Source organism: Neodiprion fabricii, chromosome 1 (genome assembly GCF_021155785.1).
Source record: "Neodiprion fabricii isolate iyNeoFabr1 chromosome 1, iyNeoFabr1.1, whole genome shotgun sequence".
NCBI classification, from domain to species: Eukaryota; Metazoa; Arthropoda; class Insecta; order Hymenoptera; family Diprionidae; genus Neodiprion; species Neodiprion fabricii.
In genome coordinates this window covers 29,223,888-29,240,529 of record NC_060239.1, presented here as the reverse complement: position 1 = coordinate 29,240,529, position 16,642 = coordinate 29,223,888, and the positions used below count along the sequence as shown (strand labels likewise).

Below are 16,642 nucleotides of genomic sequence, written 5' to 3'. Positions count from 1 at the left end.
TATCAGCATAGCGAAGGACTCGAGCCCGATATCGCTGAGGCGTTGAACGCGTCGAAGATTAAAGAAATCAACGATCTCTCGAACTCCGAGAACGGTGAAGAAGACCCTATTTATGTATCTAGGATTGGCGAAGAAGCGACAGGGTTTTCGGACAAAGTGTTTAGCCAAAAATCTGGAGAAAAACGCGTCCTGATCCTCGATTCGGACCAAGATAAGTTCAGGGCGGACATTGCGGTTGTGAGACCGGTTAAGGATTACCGAAGGATCGAAGAGGCGGAGGACTACAAATCGATTTGGATATCTGACTCCGAGGATCAAGAGGAAATGTCGCGTAGACCTCAGGTGCTCAAGGTCATCGACAACGACGTAACGAAGCGTAACAGGACATCGGTAATCGAAATTGGCGATGTGACCGAAGCGATGAACTCCGATAAGCAAACCGATGGAACCATTTCGCAGAGTAACGATTGCGTGATAACGAACGACTCGAAACTCTCGTCGAACGAGGATAAGACGAACGAGAGCCAAGATGAGGTCCGGGTCGAAGACGTAAAGACGTTCTTCGAAACGAAGTGCAAGGTGAACGGCGAAGCCAAGAGCGAACGCTCGGAGGGTAAATTCGGAAGAATAATAAACCATACGACAAGCATGTTTGGAAAGGCTTGCAACGCGGTAAAGGGCAGTCTCGGCTTCGAGGCCAGATCTGACAGCTCCGATTTAGGGTTGGGATCCGAGTCAGGGAGCGACACGCGGAGGCAGTCGATGGACGGAATCGACGAGGTGGAAGACGGAACTAAAGCGGTGGCGAACGACACCGAGAACAACCACTCGGCACTCTCAAGGTCGTTCAGCTGCAGCGTCGACGGCTCGGCGAAGAGCGAAAACAGTCCGGAATTCGATCACATAAGGTACAAGATAATGAAATCGGACTTGTTCAGCAAGAACATGTTCGGCAGTATGAAGAACGAACAAGTTTTCGACGGGCTGATGCAGTACCTCCAAGAGTATTCGTTCCACGATCTTCTGGTCGACAATAACGTCGTGATAATCGAACCTGTGCGGGCCGAGACGGTCGAGAGAAAGACGACGTCGACGAGGTGCGGCGGGGGAAAATCGAAGAACCCTTCGTCATGCCGCATATCGGGAGCTATTGAGAAAAAGTGTGAGGAACAGCGAAAAGTGGAGGGTGATAGAAACGCGGGAAACCAGCCGCCCAAGAGCCCGAAGCAGGCTGGCCTAAGGCGGCACTTCTTTTACCACCCGATACGCGTTAACAGGGAATTGATCGACGACGAACTGCCCGATCCGGACACGGTCAGAAACGTGAGAAAGATGTTCGAGGGGACTTTGAAACTAAAAACTCCCGATCCGACCTTCTCGAGGAACAGTCCTACGAGGAAAACAGTGAGCATGAAGGACCTCAGACAGATAAGCGAGAGCTTCGATGGATCGGACAAAGCCGACGGATCCCGGAGCTCGAGCAGGGCGAAAAACGCGGCGAACAAGGACGGGATGGAAAGCCCGAGGAGTGAGTCCAAGACCAGGATCATCGCCCAGGCCTTCGAGGCGAGGAGCGGACAGACCTCGCCCAGCGACAGCGGACTCTCAAAGCACAAGGGGATAAAGTACCTTCACAACTGGGACGCGGGGAGCGTTAGCAGCGGTGTATCCAGCGATTATCCCGACACCGATCCCGGTAGTGGAGTCCAGTGCACGTCGTCCGAGGACGAGGACGAGTGTCAGGACGACGACGATATCGACAACGGACCTGGGCACTCGGTGTCTCAGGACGTCCTGAAGAAGATAAGGGAGTGCGGAACCTCGGTCACCTACTACGGAGGGAAGGTGGTGAACACCTGTAACAGCCCGTTAATATCGCCGCCTATAACAGGGAAGATAATGCGTGAAATAATGAGGAATAAGCCCAAGAGCAACGAAGCTTCCAAGGATTACGTCAAGTTTCGATTGGTGAAGAGCAACTCTTGCGACAGCAGGTTAGAGCTTGCCGGTAGACTAGTCAACGACCAATCAAAGCGCGATAAATTCAGCAAGAAAATCGGCGAGCAGACGAACGGCGCTTCGCGTATCGAGTACACGCCAAATTCTGATCTTAGAAAATGCCCGATAATGGAAGGGCGCAACGTCGAGGTCGTGGAAGCGGACGATGCTGCCGAGGAGATTATCGAACCGGAAGTAAAGAAAGAACCGCCGATCGTGATCGGACTCGAGCCGAAAAAGGAGGAGGTCAAAGAGCCGGAAATTTTCAAGGCCGATTTCAAGCTTGGAAAATTAGAAGACGCAAAATGCTACGCGAACAAATTTAACAACAGCACGTTTAACCAGTGGCAAGTTAACGACCCGATCCAAGAGAAGAAATGCAAGTTCGGAGAAATTGATTTCGAGGAATTTGAAGTATTGGAAGACAGTCTCAATTCCAACGATAGAAAAAATTAGAATTCATTTGTCGACACTGTTTCATTTCACGTGTACAATTTCAGTTGCTATAGGTATATAAATTATTGTCATACCGCGAGTGATGCGAATTAGCAAAGGTTAACGGCATAACCTGATGGTCGTCATTATTTTAGGAAGGCACTGTGTATAAGTCATATTACAATATTAAGGTACATTATGGTAATTGCATAAAACTGACATCTTTCCCGAACCATCAGCGTTTCAGGTGTATATTACACAGTGAGTTTCTCTACCTTCGAAACGACGGGTGCGCCTTGTTCAAGCAACCGGAGTTACAGCTCTCCTGTTCAGGTTGAGCATCGTATCCTGCCACAGTCATCCCAAATGTCGAATAAGTATTATTTGTTTTGACAACGTTTGGGATGTCTCGGTTGCGGTATACGATGTTTAAACCTGAAATGAGAAGTGTAAGTCCGGTTGCTTGAATAAGGCGCACTCATCGTTCGGCGGACAGATAAACTACTGTAAATATACGATATGTACTATAAACGTATGATGAGAGAATTTTAGTCAATTTCTGTAAAGTAAAATTCTCTATTATTTATTATGTATAAAAGATTGGCAAAAAGAAAAATGCGCCAAATTATTTCAAACCCCGTCGTACAATGTCGTCTGGAGAAATGGGATTAGAAGTATAATGAGTAAGTGCAATTAACAGATAATCTATCGTCGGTTAGACGAATAATCTTGGCGCTCAAAAATTGACGACATTTGATGACAGATGTACTTGAACAAGTATATTGTATATTTGCATGGCGTGATTCGTTTGTACGACATGTTATGTAACTTAGATTATGAAAACGAAAAAAATATAAGGTATAAAATTGAAATAGTAAAAATAAATGGTTTCTTGCAGAGAAAAAAGACCCGGGTGCGATACTGTGAATTATAACGTTTGATTCGTGATCTTTTCAGTATAGTTTTCTACAACTGCAACGATCCCAGAAACCGCCTCGAAGCTGGGTACGGAAATAATTCAGCGAGCATACCTAAATCGAGAGACCGCAATCGATTCATCGAACTCCTTCCAACATGATTTATCACCTATATTCTAGATTAAACTCTCGCTGATTCCGTTGATTTTATTTCTTTCTCCAGAAGCTTTCAGAAGGTTTCCAAAAATATCATACAACGATAAAAAGGATCATCAAGGGCTGTTACAATTCTATCCGTGAGAGCGAAAGGTAGGTACAGCTCCCATTGAAGGTCGTCTAGAGTCTTTGTTCAAACCACGACTTGGAGCTAACTGAATGACCGAGCAAGACAACGAAGTGCTCTCAGAGTCGTAAGAAATACAATAAAATAACCACCAGGCTGAAAATGCTGGGAAATTCGTGGCGATACGCGAACGTGCGCAATTCCACAAGATAAATCAAGCAAAAAAAAAAAAAAAATAATAATAATAATAATAATAATAATAAATAGAACGGAATATTATCGTGATTGTTTCTTCTCAGTCAGATTTTTCATTAAAAGTAAAAGCCAAAGAACCCAGTGCCAAGTTATACAGGACAATTTTTAATAATTAAATTCGACGAAGTGAGTCAACGTTTACTTTTGCGAATGTATAAGACGAACCGGAAGACGTTTTCCATTTGCGTTTAAGTTTAAAGCCAGCGACGTGAAAAAACGGCAGAGGAATTGGAGCGTTCACGGTGAGGACACGAAGAATCAGAATTTATGAACAATTCTTTTTCACTTACCACTCGAGACTATCGAGCCACATGTATACCTTATTATACTTCTGTCCCAGAGGTTGGCTGCATATTTCAACAACTCGCATTGTAAAGGTACAAAGGTAGAGGTACTTCCTTCTATAAGTGCGCCTTGGCAATGCAACCAGTCTGCCACTTCTGCATTCACGTAATCGTTTCAATGAAACTTTATTGTATTATACCCTGACTTTCCCGATATTTTACCTATAGACGCGATTTAAAGTTTATAATAATGTTGATACGAAGAACTTGAATATTTTCGATTAATGAGAAAAATGTAACTTCGAGTTTTTTGTAAATCAATATTTCAAACAGATTTTCAGATTAAAATTCTGGAAATCAGACAAACTACGTGAACTTTGGTGTTACCGGGTGTATCGGCTGCTCCGAGTCCCGCTTAGCGACCTGTCGCGATGAGTGATAATTTTGTAATCCTCCCTCGCGCCGAGCGCTCCGATTTTCAGTTTGACCGCTTCGATTGCCGGTGGCGCCCTCTGCGCGCGGAACAAATTTTTCCCGCATTTACCACATTTCGGTAGTGTACGTACATAGTCTTATTCTTCCGACATATTCGTCAAGGCAATCCCGAACTTTGAATGCGAGTGCTCGAGTGACACACGCATCTTTGCGTTCTGTCTTTCAGAACGGCCCGTTGCCTTGGGGTTCAGTCACCCCTCAGAGAACTACCCTCGCTGTCTCGGGGGTACAAGCTTTTCATTTTCCGGGTTGCCTGGATTTATAATTGACTCGTTGATACAATAGTTACGTCCCACTGCCTGGGTCACGATACAGTCGACAACGTTGGGATTTTAAAACAACCGAATGATTTTGCTGTGACATGATAATTCAGAATGAGTTCAAAGAGCTTGATTCGTGTACCGCTCATTTCACTTTTCATCGTTGTGAAAAATTTAGTTTCTTACATGAAAAATAATTAGAATGTAACGAAAACTTTAATTATCATTAACCCCATTTGCAAGAGTTGACCCAAGCATTGATCGCCTCCAGAGTTTTTATCGCCGGACATATTTTAATAACACGGTAATAAATCATCGCAATTGCTTTTGCAAGTGTTAATGAATATCATGTGATACGTGAGTCGATCTACTGATATTTCAATCGCAGGCAATGGTACTGGTAATTTCCAAAAGCAAAAAAATTAGATTAAACGATCCTAGAGATTGTACGCAGGTTGCCATACGTGTGGTCTTATAAAAATATCGTGATAAAAGTTGTTGCGTGCGAGTTGATATTCCTTCGTTTACGAGGAGTTTGCACGGCATACTGCATGATTTACAACGAGGTTAAGGCGACTGGCAAAGCACGTTGAAATTGTATTCACCTATTTATTCAACTGCACTTTTCACGATCGTCAGGTTTGAGCAATTCACTGAACTTCGACGTTGTCCGCAGCGCAAAAAGTAAATGCTGCCGATTCGCGTGATCGAGACGTAACTCGTGCAATCGTCTAGCATCAATTAATCATTGATCAAAGTCGTATCACACGAGGGGATCAAGTTCCTCTCTTTGTGAGTCGGTATCACAGAGACGTAAAGGATCAAGGTTAGATCCGAAGTCTCTGAGTAGGGGGAAGGCAGTGAATATTTGCGATTGATTTCGGGGCAGATAGGCACGCGCTTTTTGTTAAAAGGCGCACCCGCGTTATCCCACAGAGAAAACGGCGGATAAGCGAGCTTTTCACTCTGTAGTATCACGAGGGTAAGAATTGACTGCAAATGTCGAGAATTTTTAGTAAAGTGGTACAGAGCTAAAGTACCGTGGAGTGGTCTCAAGTGAACTCCAAGTTGGGATCATAATTTTAAATTCAAGTAGCTGAAGGATTCCTGCTACTAGATCATTTCTGGCTGTAAAAATTACGGCAACGTCTGAAATGAAGACAAAGAGCCTGCCGATGTTTCAAGAAAAAATACAATATCGAGAATAGCACGATTACGGACGGAGAAAAACTGCTTCAATGAAACATTTCCTTGTTACACGATATATAATACACTTCGATTTAATTGCTGCAGTTGATTCAGCACGAGCTGCATTATACAGAACTTCGTAAAATTAGCTTTTTAATTATCTAACGAAAACTCACCGACAAGTTCCGGAGTATCTGCGAAAGTCTTCTTATCCTTCGGCTCTTTCTTCAGACTAGGTTCAAGGCTCGATGAAAATGAGGAAGCAGTGGTGGCCAGTCCACGTCTCGAAACGCTTCTCCATCTCCTGCACCAAGTTTCCTGAAAATCAAATGTTTTTTCTCGTAAAAAAAAAAAAATGCACACATATATACCAAGAGTTGACAACCTAATTTACATTAAAGATATAAATTTGGCTTCAAATGCAGCTTTGATTCCGACTCCTTAATGATATTCACATACCAACAAAGTTGGCCGAAATCGAAGTTGGATCTTGCGCGTTAGGATCAACAGGAAATTGGAGCAATATCAACAGTTATCTCACGTCATGGTGCAACGTGCGAAACGTTCTAGGGATGTGTTGTAATTTAGTTAACACAGTGTGTCCAGGCTCTTCGATAATTGGAGTTATCGAGCTGACGTATACTCGATGCACCCGATAAGTGTACCTAGGCGTTGTAATCACCGACCAATGCCTCCGGTAGTTTGGAATCCTCTAACCTTACGTGTCCAAGCTTCTGGAGCTGTATGGTGTCAGTGATGACCAGTACAGGGTTGGATTGTTGACCAATTGAAACAAAGCGAAACGCCTCGTCGATCGAGTGAGAATCGAGGGATGATTAACGAATCACGCGTTCACTGCTGGAGTTTATTTTAAAGTGAACACCGACGTGGAAAGCGGTTTGTGTAACCTAGCCGATTAATTTGGGATGATTTTCACATCGACTGGATGATATGTTCATCGTCTCATCGTCGGTGCAACTGTTGGTCGAATCTAATGAGCGAGAGGCGAGAGGCGATAATCGGATCAGTTTTCAATCAGTCACTCGGCTTCTCGATCAATGAAATAATCAATGCCAATTCTTATCCGAGTGACCTCGGAATCCAGGACACAAGAGACCCGAGGCGGAGGAAAGTTATTACGGTTTCTAATTTATTCTCTCAGCCCCTGACATTTACCCGGGAAGCAGACGCGAGGATATTCTTGGGGATGGAACAACGTTGTTATTCTTGGCGGCAAAACAACCAAGAAATACACAAAAGGGCGCGGGTAGAGGAAGTTATGCCGACGCTATCAAAGCTAAGGGCGTTAAAGAATTTTCTCAAGCTATCAATTTCGAGAGTTTAAAGGCAGGGCGTCTTTCTTCACGAATACCGGTGTGTTCGAAATGCTGAATTCTTCCAATTATAATAACAATCGTCAGAAAAAAATAACAACAGGGGTTGCAAATTTTCATCAACTTTGACGTTTACCGTGAGGAGGGTGGGTTGGTATGCGTTAATCAAAATGATAAAAGAGCTTTAATCGAGGTGCTTTGATGTGGGCGAACGAGATTATATGTAATTAAAATCAATATCGCAAGAAAAGAGATATTCACCGGAAATTTTTTAACGAAAGAATTTCAACCGCAATTATATGAATTTACGGGAACAATATAAGATTTAAAACGGATCTCTGCACCAAAGTAAAACTGAATATAAGTTGGTTATAAATTTTAATACATTCGTAACATGTTCACATCAAACGATCTCTAACATAGGCGTGTATTGTTGGTATAAATTATATTATTCGTTATCCTCAAAATTAGCTTGCCCACCATTTACTCAGGGTGTTTGGATTTATTTATCGCAGCCTGTCACCGTCGAACGTAATACGTGTGGGGTAAATTGGACAAATTTGCATGAGAACACAGTACGCCGCTTGGTTACGGACAATTATCAGTAGCTTAACACGTCTACTTTTAGTACCTAGCTACACGAAGAGCCCTAGGAGTAAAGGATGAAGTAAGGACGCACGTACCCGGATATAAATTGAATACACTACAGTTTTCGGTTGATCCCAACCAAATGCGGTATTCGACGGATCATTTGATTCGAAAAGGATTTACACTCTCCGCGTTGCAGGTTAGGATGAACCAGCTGCTGGAAAGCTCTTTCTCACTCACGGGATTACAACCTCTAGTTTGGGAGTTACCCTACCGACCGAAAAGGGTCGCTCTGCAAAATGGCGAATTTGAAATTCAAAGCGAGACATCGCAGAAACGCAAAAAGAAACGAAAATTCAAAATTACCACTGAATGTCAACGTCATCGCATATGCTCTGGGGAGCGTGGAGTTTCACGAAATACTGAATAACCCCCTCGGCGACAGCCGCATATTATGTGCCGTCAACTGGGTAGGCGGTTCGACATCGCTCACGAATTGACCACATTCGACAGAGTCAAGTCAATAACACATTATTTGCCTTCACGTTCGGAATTCCATTCCGCGCAGGTAGCGCGTCACTGATCCAGTTGGTTTGTACAATAGTGATATCAGGTTCTACCGGAGCCCTTTATAATCTACGAGTTTAAGCGAGTGTCTCCAGACCAGCCGTATGCTGGTGGACGTTCACAACGAGCGGAGGATATTCAAGCGAAATAATTGAATTTATGAAATTCAACTTCTCGTCACGCGAAAGCCTGACTTTGTGCCAAGAATGAAAGTGAGGATAAGAAACAGCGGTTCGAACGTACGATCAACTGCCAATGTGACGCAAACTGCGAATCTTCAGGGGAATTAAGTGTTGTGGAATTGTTCGAAACGTCGAATCACCGCGTCGATTCTGGCGAGAAAAAAAAAACCGATTCTACTGAGCTCGTTCCTCCATCGTCAACATTAAATAGTTATAAATTAACACAAGAGTATTCGACGAAATGCGATAACGGAATCACGTGATATTGTCACGAAATGTGTGTGATTAATCCGATATCTGGACTATCCTGCAAAATCGTATGTTTATTTACTTTGCAAATTAAGTTTTCCTCACCTCTGGCTTAACAAAGTACCTGAATGAGTTTGCACGAGAACGAATTTGAGAACAATTAATTGTCAAAGTCTGTTTGCAGTGTGGTTGGCCTATCCGGGAAGATAACAGTCCCTGAGCACGCATAGAAGCAGCTATCCGCGTGCACCCCACTGTGTACAAAGCGTGCCTCACATGGGTTCGCGTGTATCCACGCATGTGATTTGGGCTTGGTATTCATTCGAGCGTGAATACCGCTATTGACAAAACCGTGCCAGTAGCTCCGAGTGTTCACTCCCCATTTTTGAGGATCACACTCGACGCCGAATGATTGGTTCGAGACCATCTCTCTCTCTCTCTCTCTCTATCTCTCTCTCTCTCTCTCTCTCTCTCTTTCTCTCTCTCTGAAGAACCCAAGAGACAAGTGGCGTAGTGTAACAATTAATGAATTGCAAATCTTTGAACCTAACCCTCCGACTTTGCAATATCAAGTGCAGCAGAGCCTGTAATTCAACAGATTCACGCAACAATTGCAGAAGTTAGAAATTGGAGATCCTACAGTAAAATTCGTAGATTCAATACTTTTACATGGTGACTTTGGCTAAGCAATTCTTAAAATCTGACAGGTGTCAACCGATTTGTAGATCGTGCAAAATATGCTGTAATTCCTCCATGTTAGTGGCCACTTCTTTTGTAATAAGGCGTATCAAGTGTACCTTCAAGATATCTCTACCACCCCGTTTCAGGAATTGCCTGATGTAAGAAAATAACGATTCTTTCTGATTTCGTTGAAACGAAACTGGACGCTGATCGAACGGTGAAGCTTTCCTCCCTTCAAATCGGGTCCAATTTCACAGAGTCAAAGATCATGCACAGCGAAGTTGGTTCTGGTCCTCATTGAATCGACTAAAGTCAGACTACCAGAGGATTGCTTCCTCGGTTATCGAAGCAGAAGACGGCGAATCGATTTGAGATATTTGCAGACGAATCACGCGATCAATCTTCGTACTTTGTCACCAAGTGGGAGGAGAGAAATGAATTGTTTGGTCCGGCGTCTCGGCCGATTGGAGAGGAGCCGCGTGTTATTTTCGTCGGGTCTCCCACCGGACGTGAAAAAGTAGCTATAGTGCAGGAAGGTTGGTAATCTCGATTCCGCCAACCACGCTTCGCCTCATCAATTCTGATTATACGTCCCTATTTATCGACATATCCAGCGACGGTCACCGAGGGTTAATAATAGCGAACGCAATTTCGATATTAACACGACTATCCGCCGAAAGTTTTTCATTTCTGTGTTGTTTTATAGCACAGAATTTCTGCCGACATATCCGAAGCATGTATTCCAAACTTTTCCACATCTTTTTTTAAATATATTTATTTTTATTCACTTCTAAACCTGTACTCTCAAAGCTCTCAAGACATCCTGAACGTGGATATAACTTTAGTTTTTTTCTTCTTAAAATTCGACCAGCAGGTGCAGTCGATGTTATTAAAAGATTCCTCCGCACGAGATATAATACACAAGAAAAATACGCAAGTCGTTGCGCAATCCAAGGTAAAATTTTCCGGGGAGTTAACTAACGGCAAATTCATAGAGGCTTGATAACGACGAGCTTTCTGATCATGAAACACATCATCAGGTGGTCACAATTGACAGATAATTACTTTCATTACGAGATGTGGGCGGGTGGAAAGCGATTTTGAAATAGACGAGTTGCTGCGAAACGGCGAGGGCAGATGGATTATATTTAACATGTCTCTTTATTTATTTAAGGAGACAAGTCGTTTTGGCAAAGCACTTCGAGCGTTTCTAAACCAGGGCACTCAAGCTTCGAAGCTTTTTGTATCGCTAGGTAGCTACGGGATCAATCTTTCACTGGCTAAAACAGTTTTTACGCTATTTTTTAACCTCAGGATTTTACTTCCATGCATCTTGAACGGCAGGTGCGGCATAGCCTGGAATTTCTGAAGGACTCTTTATCGATTCACTGCTGCGGTGCAATGGCATTTATCTCCTCTTGTCTCTTCCCTCAGCATCTCGTCTAGACTTCCGGGCGCCCATAGTAATGATGCTAATGATAATTTACCTACGGTATTATTCGTTCACAGAATTATGAACCTGTGAAGAATGGATTATAATTAAGGGTATTGTCTTCTCTACGCATCAAAAATTGCGAGCTCAATTTCTATTGGCCATGATCAGAGTTAAGACCTGGTTTACTACAATCATTGATGTTTCATATAATATATTGATAATACGTTGATAATTCATCGACTATCGTTATTGTTTTCATTCGATTTATTACGGACGAAATCTTTTCTGCTCTTTTGAAGACTTCTATTCAATAAAGTACCCGTCAAGTACTGAGTTAATCAACGGTACGAAAAAGAGCCGACGTTGATTCTTGACAGTTTTCCATTTCATTATACGCTACCCTGCGGTAACGTTTCACCCTTGTACCTACCCTGTATAAATTATTCATTAGTAATTTACATTGAGCTGTTTTTTAAGCATCAGATTTCGTGAGGATATTTTCAAACCGGGTTATAAAATATTTCCAAGTCGGTGTACAGATGATACAAATTTCGCGTTATACCCTAGGCAAAATTTTTCGTATTCGGCTTGGTGGTAGATGCAAAGGGAGAGAAAAAACACGAATGGATGCTGTTGGAGTTCCGAGATTTCTCAAATTACCTAAACAACAAAACAAAAGTTAGACTCAGTGTCGCCACGTGGGAGGCACGAAACCGAATCCGACCCAGCTCTGAGACCTGGGCTCGAGTCATCAAGTAAAAATACAACTCTACGAGCTACGTACAGCTTGCAGGCGACGTCGTAAATGCTGTCGCTATTTTTGCAGATCATTAAATCTCGTCATGCAATTTTGAAAAAAGTCGTGGAACCCCGACGATTTTGTAACAATATAGGAGGGATGAAAACTAAATATAAAAAAAATTACAAGAATAGAGGCATAAAAAACCAACTCGCCACCGTTCTTTTATCGTTTCTTTTACAGCTCGAGCCATATCTCTCTCCTTAGCAACAAAAAATATCAAACTCCCGACTGAAGTGAGGGAAAGTTTTCATCGAAAATATCAATCTTCTATACATATACATACATATATATATAATCTGTATATATATATATATATATATGTATTCGCAATTTGCTAGCACAGATTTCAAACGTCACCTGATGATTTATTCGCCGAAAAAGAAATACCAAAAACGTTGAAGAGGGTCGTAGGTACACGAATATACATAGTTGTAGATACATCTTATCAGTCTACGTTTGATGTTCCTGTTAGCATAGACGCGCGTAGGGTGGGGCCAATATCGAACCAAAGAAACAAACCAGGCGGCAGGGAGAAACTCCGAGTTAGGTGAGCTGTGGCTGGCTGAAGGGTGCCAGACTCTGGGGTATGACCTAAAAATTCCGGGTGGAGCTACATTTTTCAGAACTTAGATGGCAAGCGTACGAGACGTAACTCTTCCGAATTCGCGTTTCAGGTCAGGTCGGAAAAGGATTCGTAAAAGTTTTAGAAGTTACACAACTATCTTTCAATAAAACTCCAAATCGCTTCTCAAAATGCGCTTTCCAATGTTGATACTTTCGAATACTATGCTTTTCACTATCCTCTGACGGAACGGTAGTGCAAATAAAAAACGAAAAAACACAAGATCTCCGTACATTAGTAAAATGAAGTCAATTCAAGAAGTGGGGAAAAACTTCGGTTGCATTCCGCACGTGCGGTAGGCGTGATTTTGGTTTTTTGCACGAATTATGCGGATGCTAGTTGGCCTGCGGTGATAAAAAAAAAAAAAAAAAATAGAACCAACCTGAAACGAAAGCTCGACTGCAAAGCGCTTGCTTTATTGTCCGGAGCGGCCTGACATACAAAGACTGAGCACGGCAATAACGCCAAAGAGAAAAGTGCGGGTAACGTTATGAGCTTTGAAGTAGAAAATTGGCCAGGACTTACCACGTCAGGTGCTCGATATCAAAAGAACATTTTCTCTGCGGAATTTATTTTAATAATTTTTTTTTATCGAGATGCAAGACGCGGTTCACACTCGACAGTTATTTTCGAATTTTTATCTCATTTCGAAGAAAGCTTTCACTCCCATTTTTTCACTCCCACTTTCACGATGCGACGCGAACATTATCGGTAAAATTTTTACTCTCTTTCGTACAGAATTGCGACATTTTTCGTACTCTGTCCAGTTTTCACAGTTTAATTTTATCCACGAGCATGGCCGCTGCATCCATCTCGCAGCGTGGATGAGAGGAGAAAAAAATCTAGCATCATGTGCGAATGGTAGAAAGAAACGACGCGGGTTTCGCGTATCTGGTGATAGTTATTACGTACAGTTGACATTCTTGAGTATTTGCACGAAACTCAACTCGACTGAAGGAATTCGATTGAGGGTATTCCGTAAACAGATGGATAGATGCTTGGATACAAGTATCGCATTACCAAAAATCTCTACATTTTCCAAATGCTAAGACAAGCGACTGGTATCCTCATATCTATACCGAAACGAAAAGATATAACCTAAACGACAAAATTCGAAAACTCTTATTTTTCTTCCACATTCCGCATACCGTAGTTTTCATTAGGGAAATCTCCAGAGTTTAATTTACTACCTACAACTTTCATAAGCCTTGAACCTGAGATGATCCCCGGCGGACGAAAGTTCTGAAGTAAAAGAGTCTTACCGTGTGTTAAACTACATTTATATAGGGATTAGCCCGTGTTCCGCGTCAATCGCAGTAACTTTTTTTTCACTACCGCAGATCGGTATTGAAATTTTTAATTCAAATGAAAACTTCGAACGCCTGTCACGATCACTAACACTTAGTACTTGTCCTCTCAAGCAGTCATTGTTAATATTAAAATTGCACGGATTTAACGATTCATTTATACTTCCTTAGACTTTGAACTTTGAACCGATGGAAAATTTATCATCGTTTTATGACGTTGTGACTAGACGCGAGACTGTACGACATGGAAAATTCTATGACAACCGAAGACAAGTCTTAAATTGTAAATACGTTGTACTGTTTAATTGAACTGGGAGGACAGTCGTTTTTAGTGTACTTACAACCACCGAAGCGCCTGTGTTCGTCAGGTCATCTAATCTCATTCTTTTCTTGAAAAAGCAAAGGATTTCCCCGGAGAATAATATCCGTAAATTCGGCAAAAGCACAAAGGTTTTCCCAAGATAGGAATAAAGATAAGAGCAGCGAGGCTCCCTGATAGTCGATGAACTGCAGCACTTTCCTCTTGATCGCTCCTTTTTCGGTTAGTGTCAGAAAACGTGGCTCGAATAATCAGCCGCGAAATGCCCGAACTTTACCTGCTGATAATTAGTTACGCGGAGAATTATCTCAGAATTCCGGAACATCCATCGCCGTAGGAATTGTAACCGCAAAACTTATCGCTCCAGGAAATTATTTCCAAGTGTTAATTAGCAGTGATCTCAAAAGGTCAGTGACGTTCGGTCTTCGCGGTGAAACTGAAACGAAGTTCACCCAAGGATAAGCCCGCAAGCTTGCAAAATGGCCGGCGTTACACGCAGCCTGGATGTCGGAGTGCAGACCTGGAACGTAATCAAATGTTTGTTCTTGTTTGCCTCCCGAGCTTGAGGCAAGGAGATGAAAGCAACACGCGTGTTCCCAAGTGTCCCGTTTCTAAAGGGAAATATAATGGTACGAATATCAATCGATTCTCCTGTCCCGATATATGGCTCTATAACATCCGCGTATTGGCTCGCGGCGTAGCCATAAACACGCTAAGGTCCTCGTCGACATCCATTCGCGCGGGTTTCCCCAATAAATTTTGCGCCTCAAATATTTGCAAATCTTTTAGCGAGTTTGAAATCGTAAGGCGAGTACGCGTCAGGGTAAATTTACCACCTAATTCCAAGCTCAGTGCTTTCATTTCATTCCGTAGAAGATTAACAAAACGTTCGAAAGTTCTCCAAACCATTTCAGATGTAACGCATCACACAAGAATGATCAAGTAGATCAGTGTTCAAAGTAGTTTCGACGAATTAGGATCAAAGACTGAAAAAGTACATAAAAATATGATAGTTGCCGAAGCACTCCGACTTGAGAACTCTTTGAGTTCGAGTCATCAATCAGCCCAGAATTACTTATTTTTTCGTTTCTGCTTTTACTGATCGAAAGTTTGATGCTTTTCAAAGATTCTCGTGTTTATCCTACGGCAGAAGGATATTGTCTAAACAATTAGACACCAAACTATCCCAAACTTAAGCAGCAGTTGAATCCGTTCAGTTTCCGACATCAATTGTTTTCACTTTTAGCGTATTCAGCTATTCTCGAAGCATGCATACACATGTGATATACACGTCAAGTTTTGGCGAAAATATTTCCTCGACTAACTTTTTCCGTACGTACCTAAAAACAGCTGCAGCTTTGAATAATACTTGAAGACCATTTTCCTTTTTTTCTTCTTCGACGAACGGCCGGTCTTTCTAGTCAAGAATTACCCGAAGCTATGTCCTAAAAGTTCGTGGGTTCATCAAAGCTTAAGCCCCGTTAACCGAACCCATCTGATCATTAGATTCCGATCCGCATCTGTACGAGATTAGATTAACCTCAAAACCAGTAGGACTGCGAGGATGTAGTTTCAAGCTTTAATGACCGAAGGGTCGCCCGCGTCGTCTTTGACAATAGTTTCGCTTCACCGAGACAGCACTCCCTGCAGTACCTTGGCTGCACGCAAGACTGCCATTGTCGACTTCCGGTTCCCAAGGAGCTCGAAAACCACCGTTCCTCAATGACTGCCAGAGGGAATCTCCAGCCCTCCAGAAGCAATGCGACTTAAATATTTCACGACAGTGTCTCTGAGTTTATCTTGCAGAGCGTACCTCAGGGTTGCGCGTTCGCCCAAGTACTTAAATGATCAACGCGAGACAAGGGAGAGAGCGAGGAGAATGGGATGAGCTAGAGGAAGATATGGTCGAGGTATGAAGGTGAGAGCCGCAAGATGGTAATTGAGATGAATAGTCGGGGGCGAATATGTACTGGATAATTCATCACTCCGCGGGTTCATTTTTTTTGACATTCGCTTTTACATGAGAAGAGCAGTTTCGATCTACCAAACACATTGTAACTGTGTCGTGGAAACGAGACTCCAATTGTCCAACCACAGTCGCGGTGTCAGTACCACAGTCGCGGTATCAGTAACGATAAATTTGTCAAGAATATTTTAAGGAATGCAAATTGGTCGTACTTAAGTTTAAATTATGGGTACCTACACGATGTTGTTCGCGTTATATTCCACGCACGTAACGTGAAACAGACTTGATCAGAGCTAACGTCATCAAGGAACATACCATTTCACCTACCGAATTCTAACATCAATGTGAACCTAACGTCTTAGCCCAGTCGCTTTCACTTCGATTGTTCCTGACTGTGAGAGGCGACGCGCAGACACTCATCCTGACTTTTATCTGATTTAACGTCGAAAGCACTGTAGTATACGAACAGGGAGAA

The 16,642-nt window shown here is 42.6% G+C and overlaps 1 protein-coding gene across 2 annotated transcripts in view; it reads right to left on the bottom strand.

Annotated features, from left to right (window-relative positions):
* The window catches only part of LOC124188032 (calcium uniporter protein, mitochondrial), a 73,443-nt gene that overhangs the window by 37,324 nt on the left and 19,477 nt on the right, over positions 1 to 16,642 (bottom strand). For both annotated transcript variants that reach the window (XM_046580295.1, XM_046580296.1), the window contains exon 2: positions 6,292 to 6,433. In XM_046580295.1, coding sequence (XP_046436251.1) covers positions 6,292 to 6,433 — 142 coding nt within the window. The remainder of the gene's footprint in view (positions 1 to 6,291; positions 6,434 to 16,642) is intronic.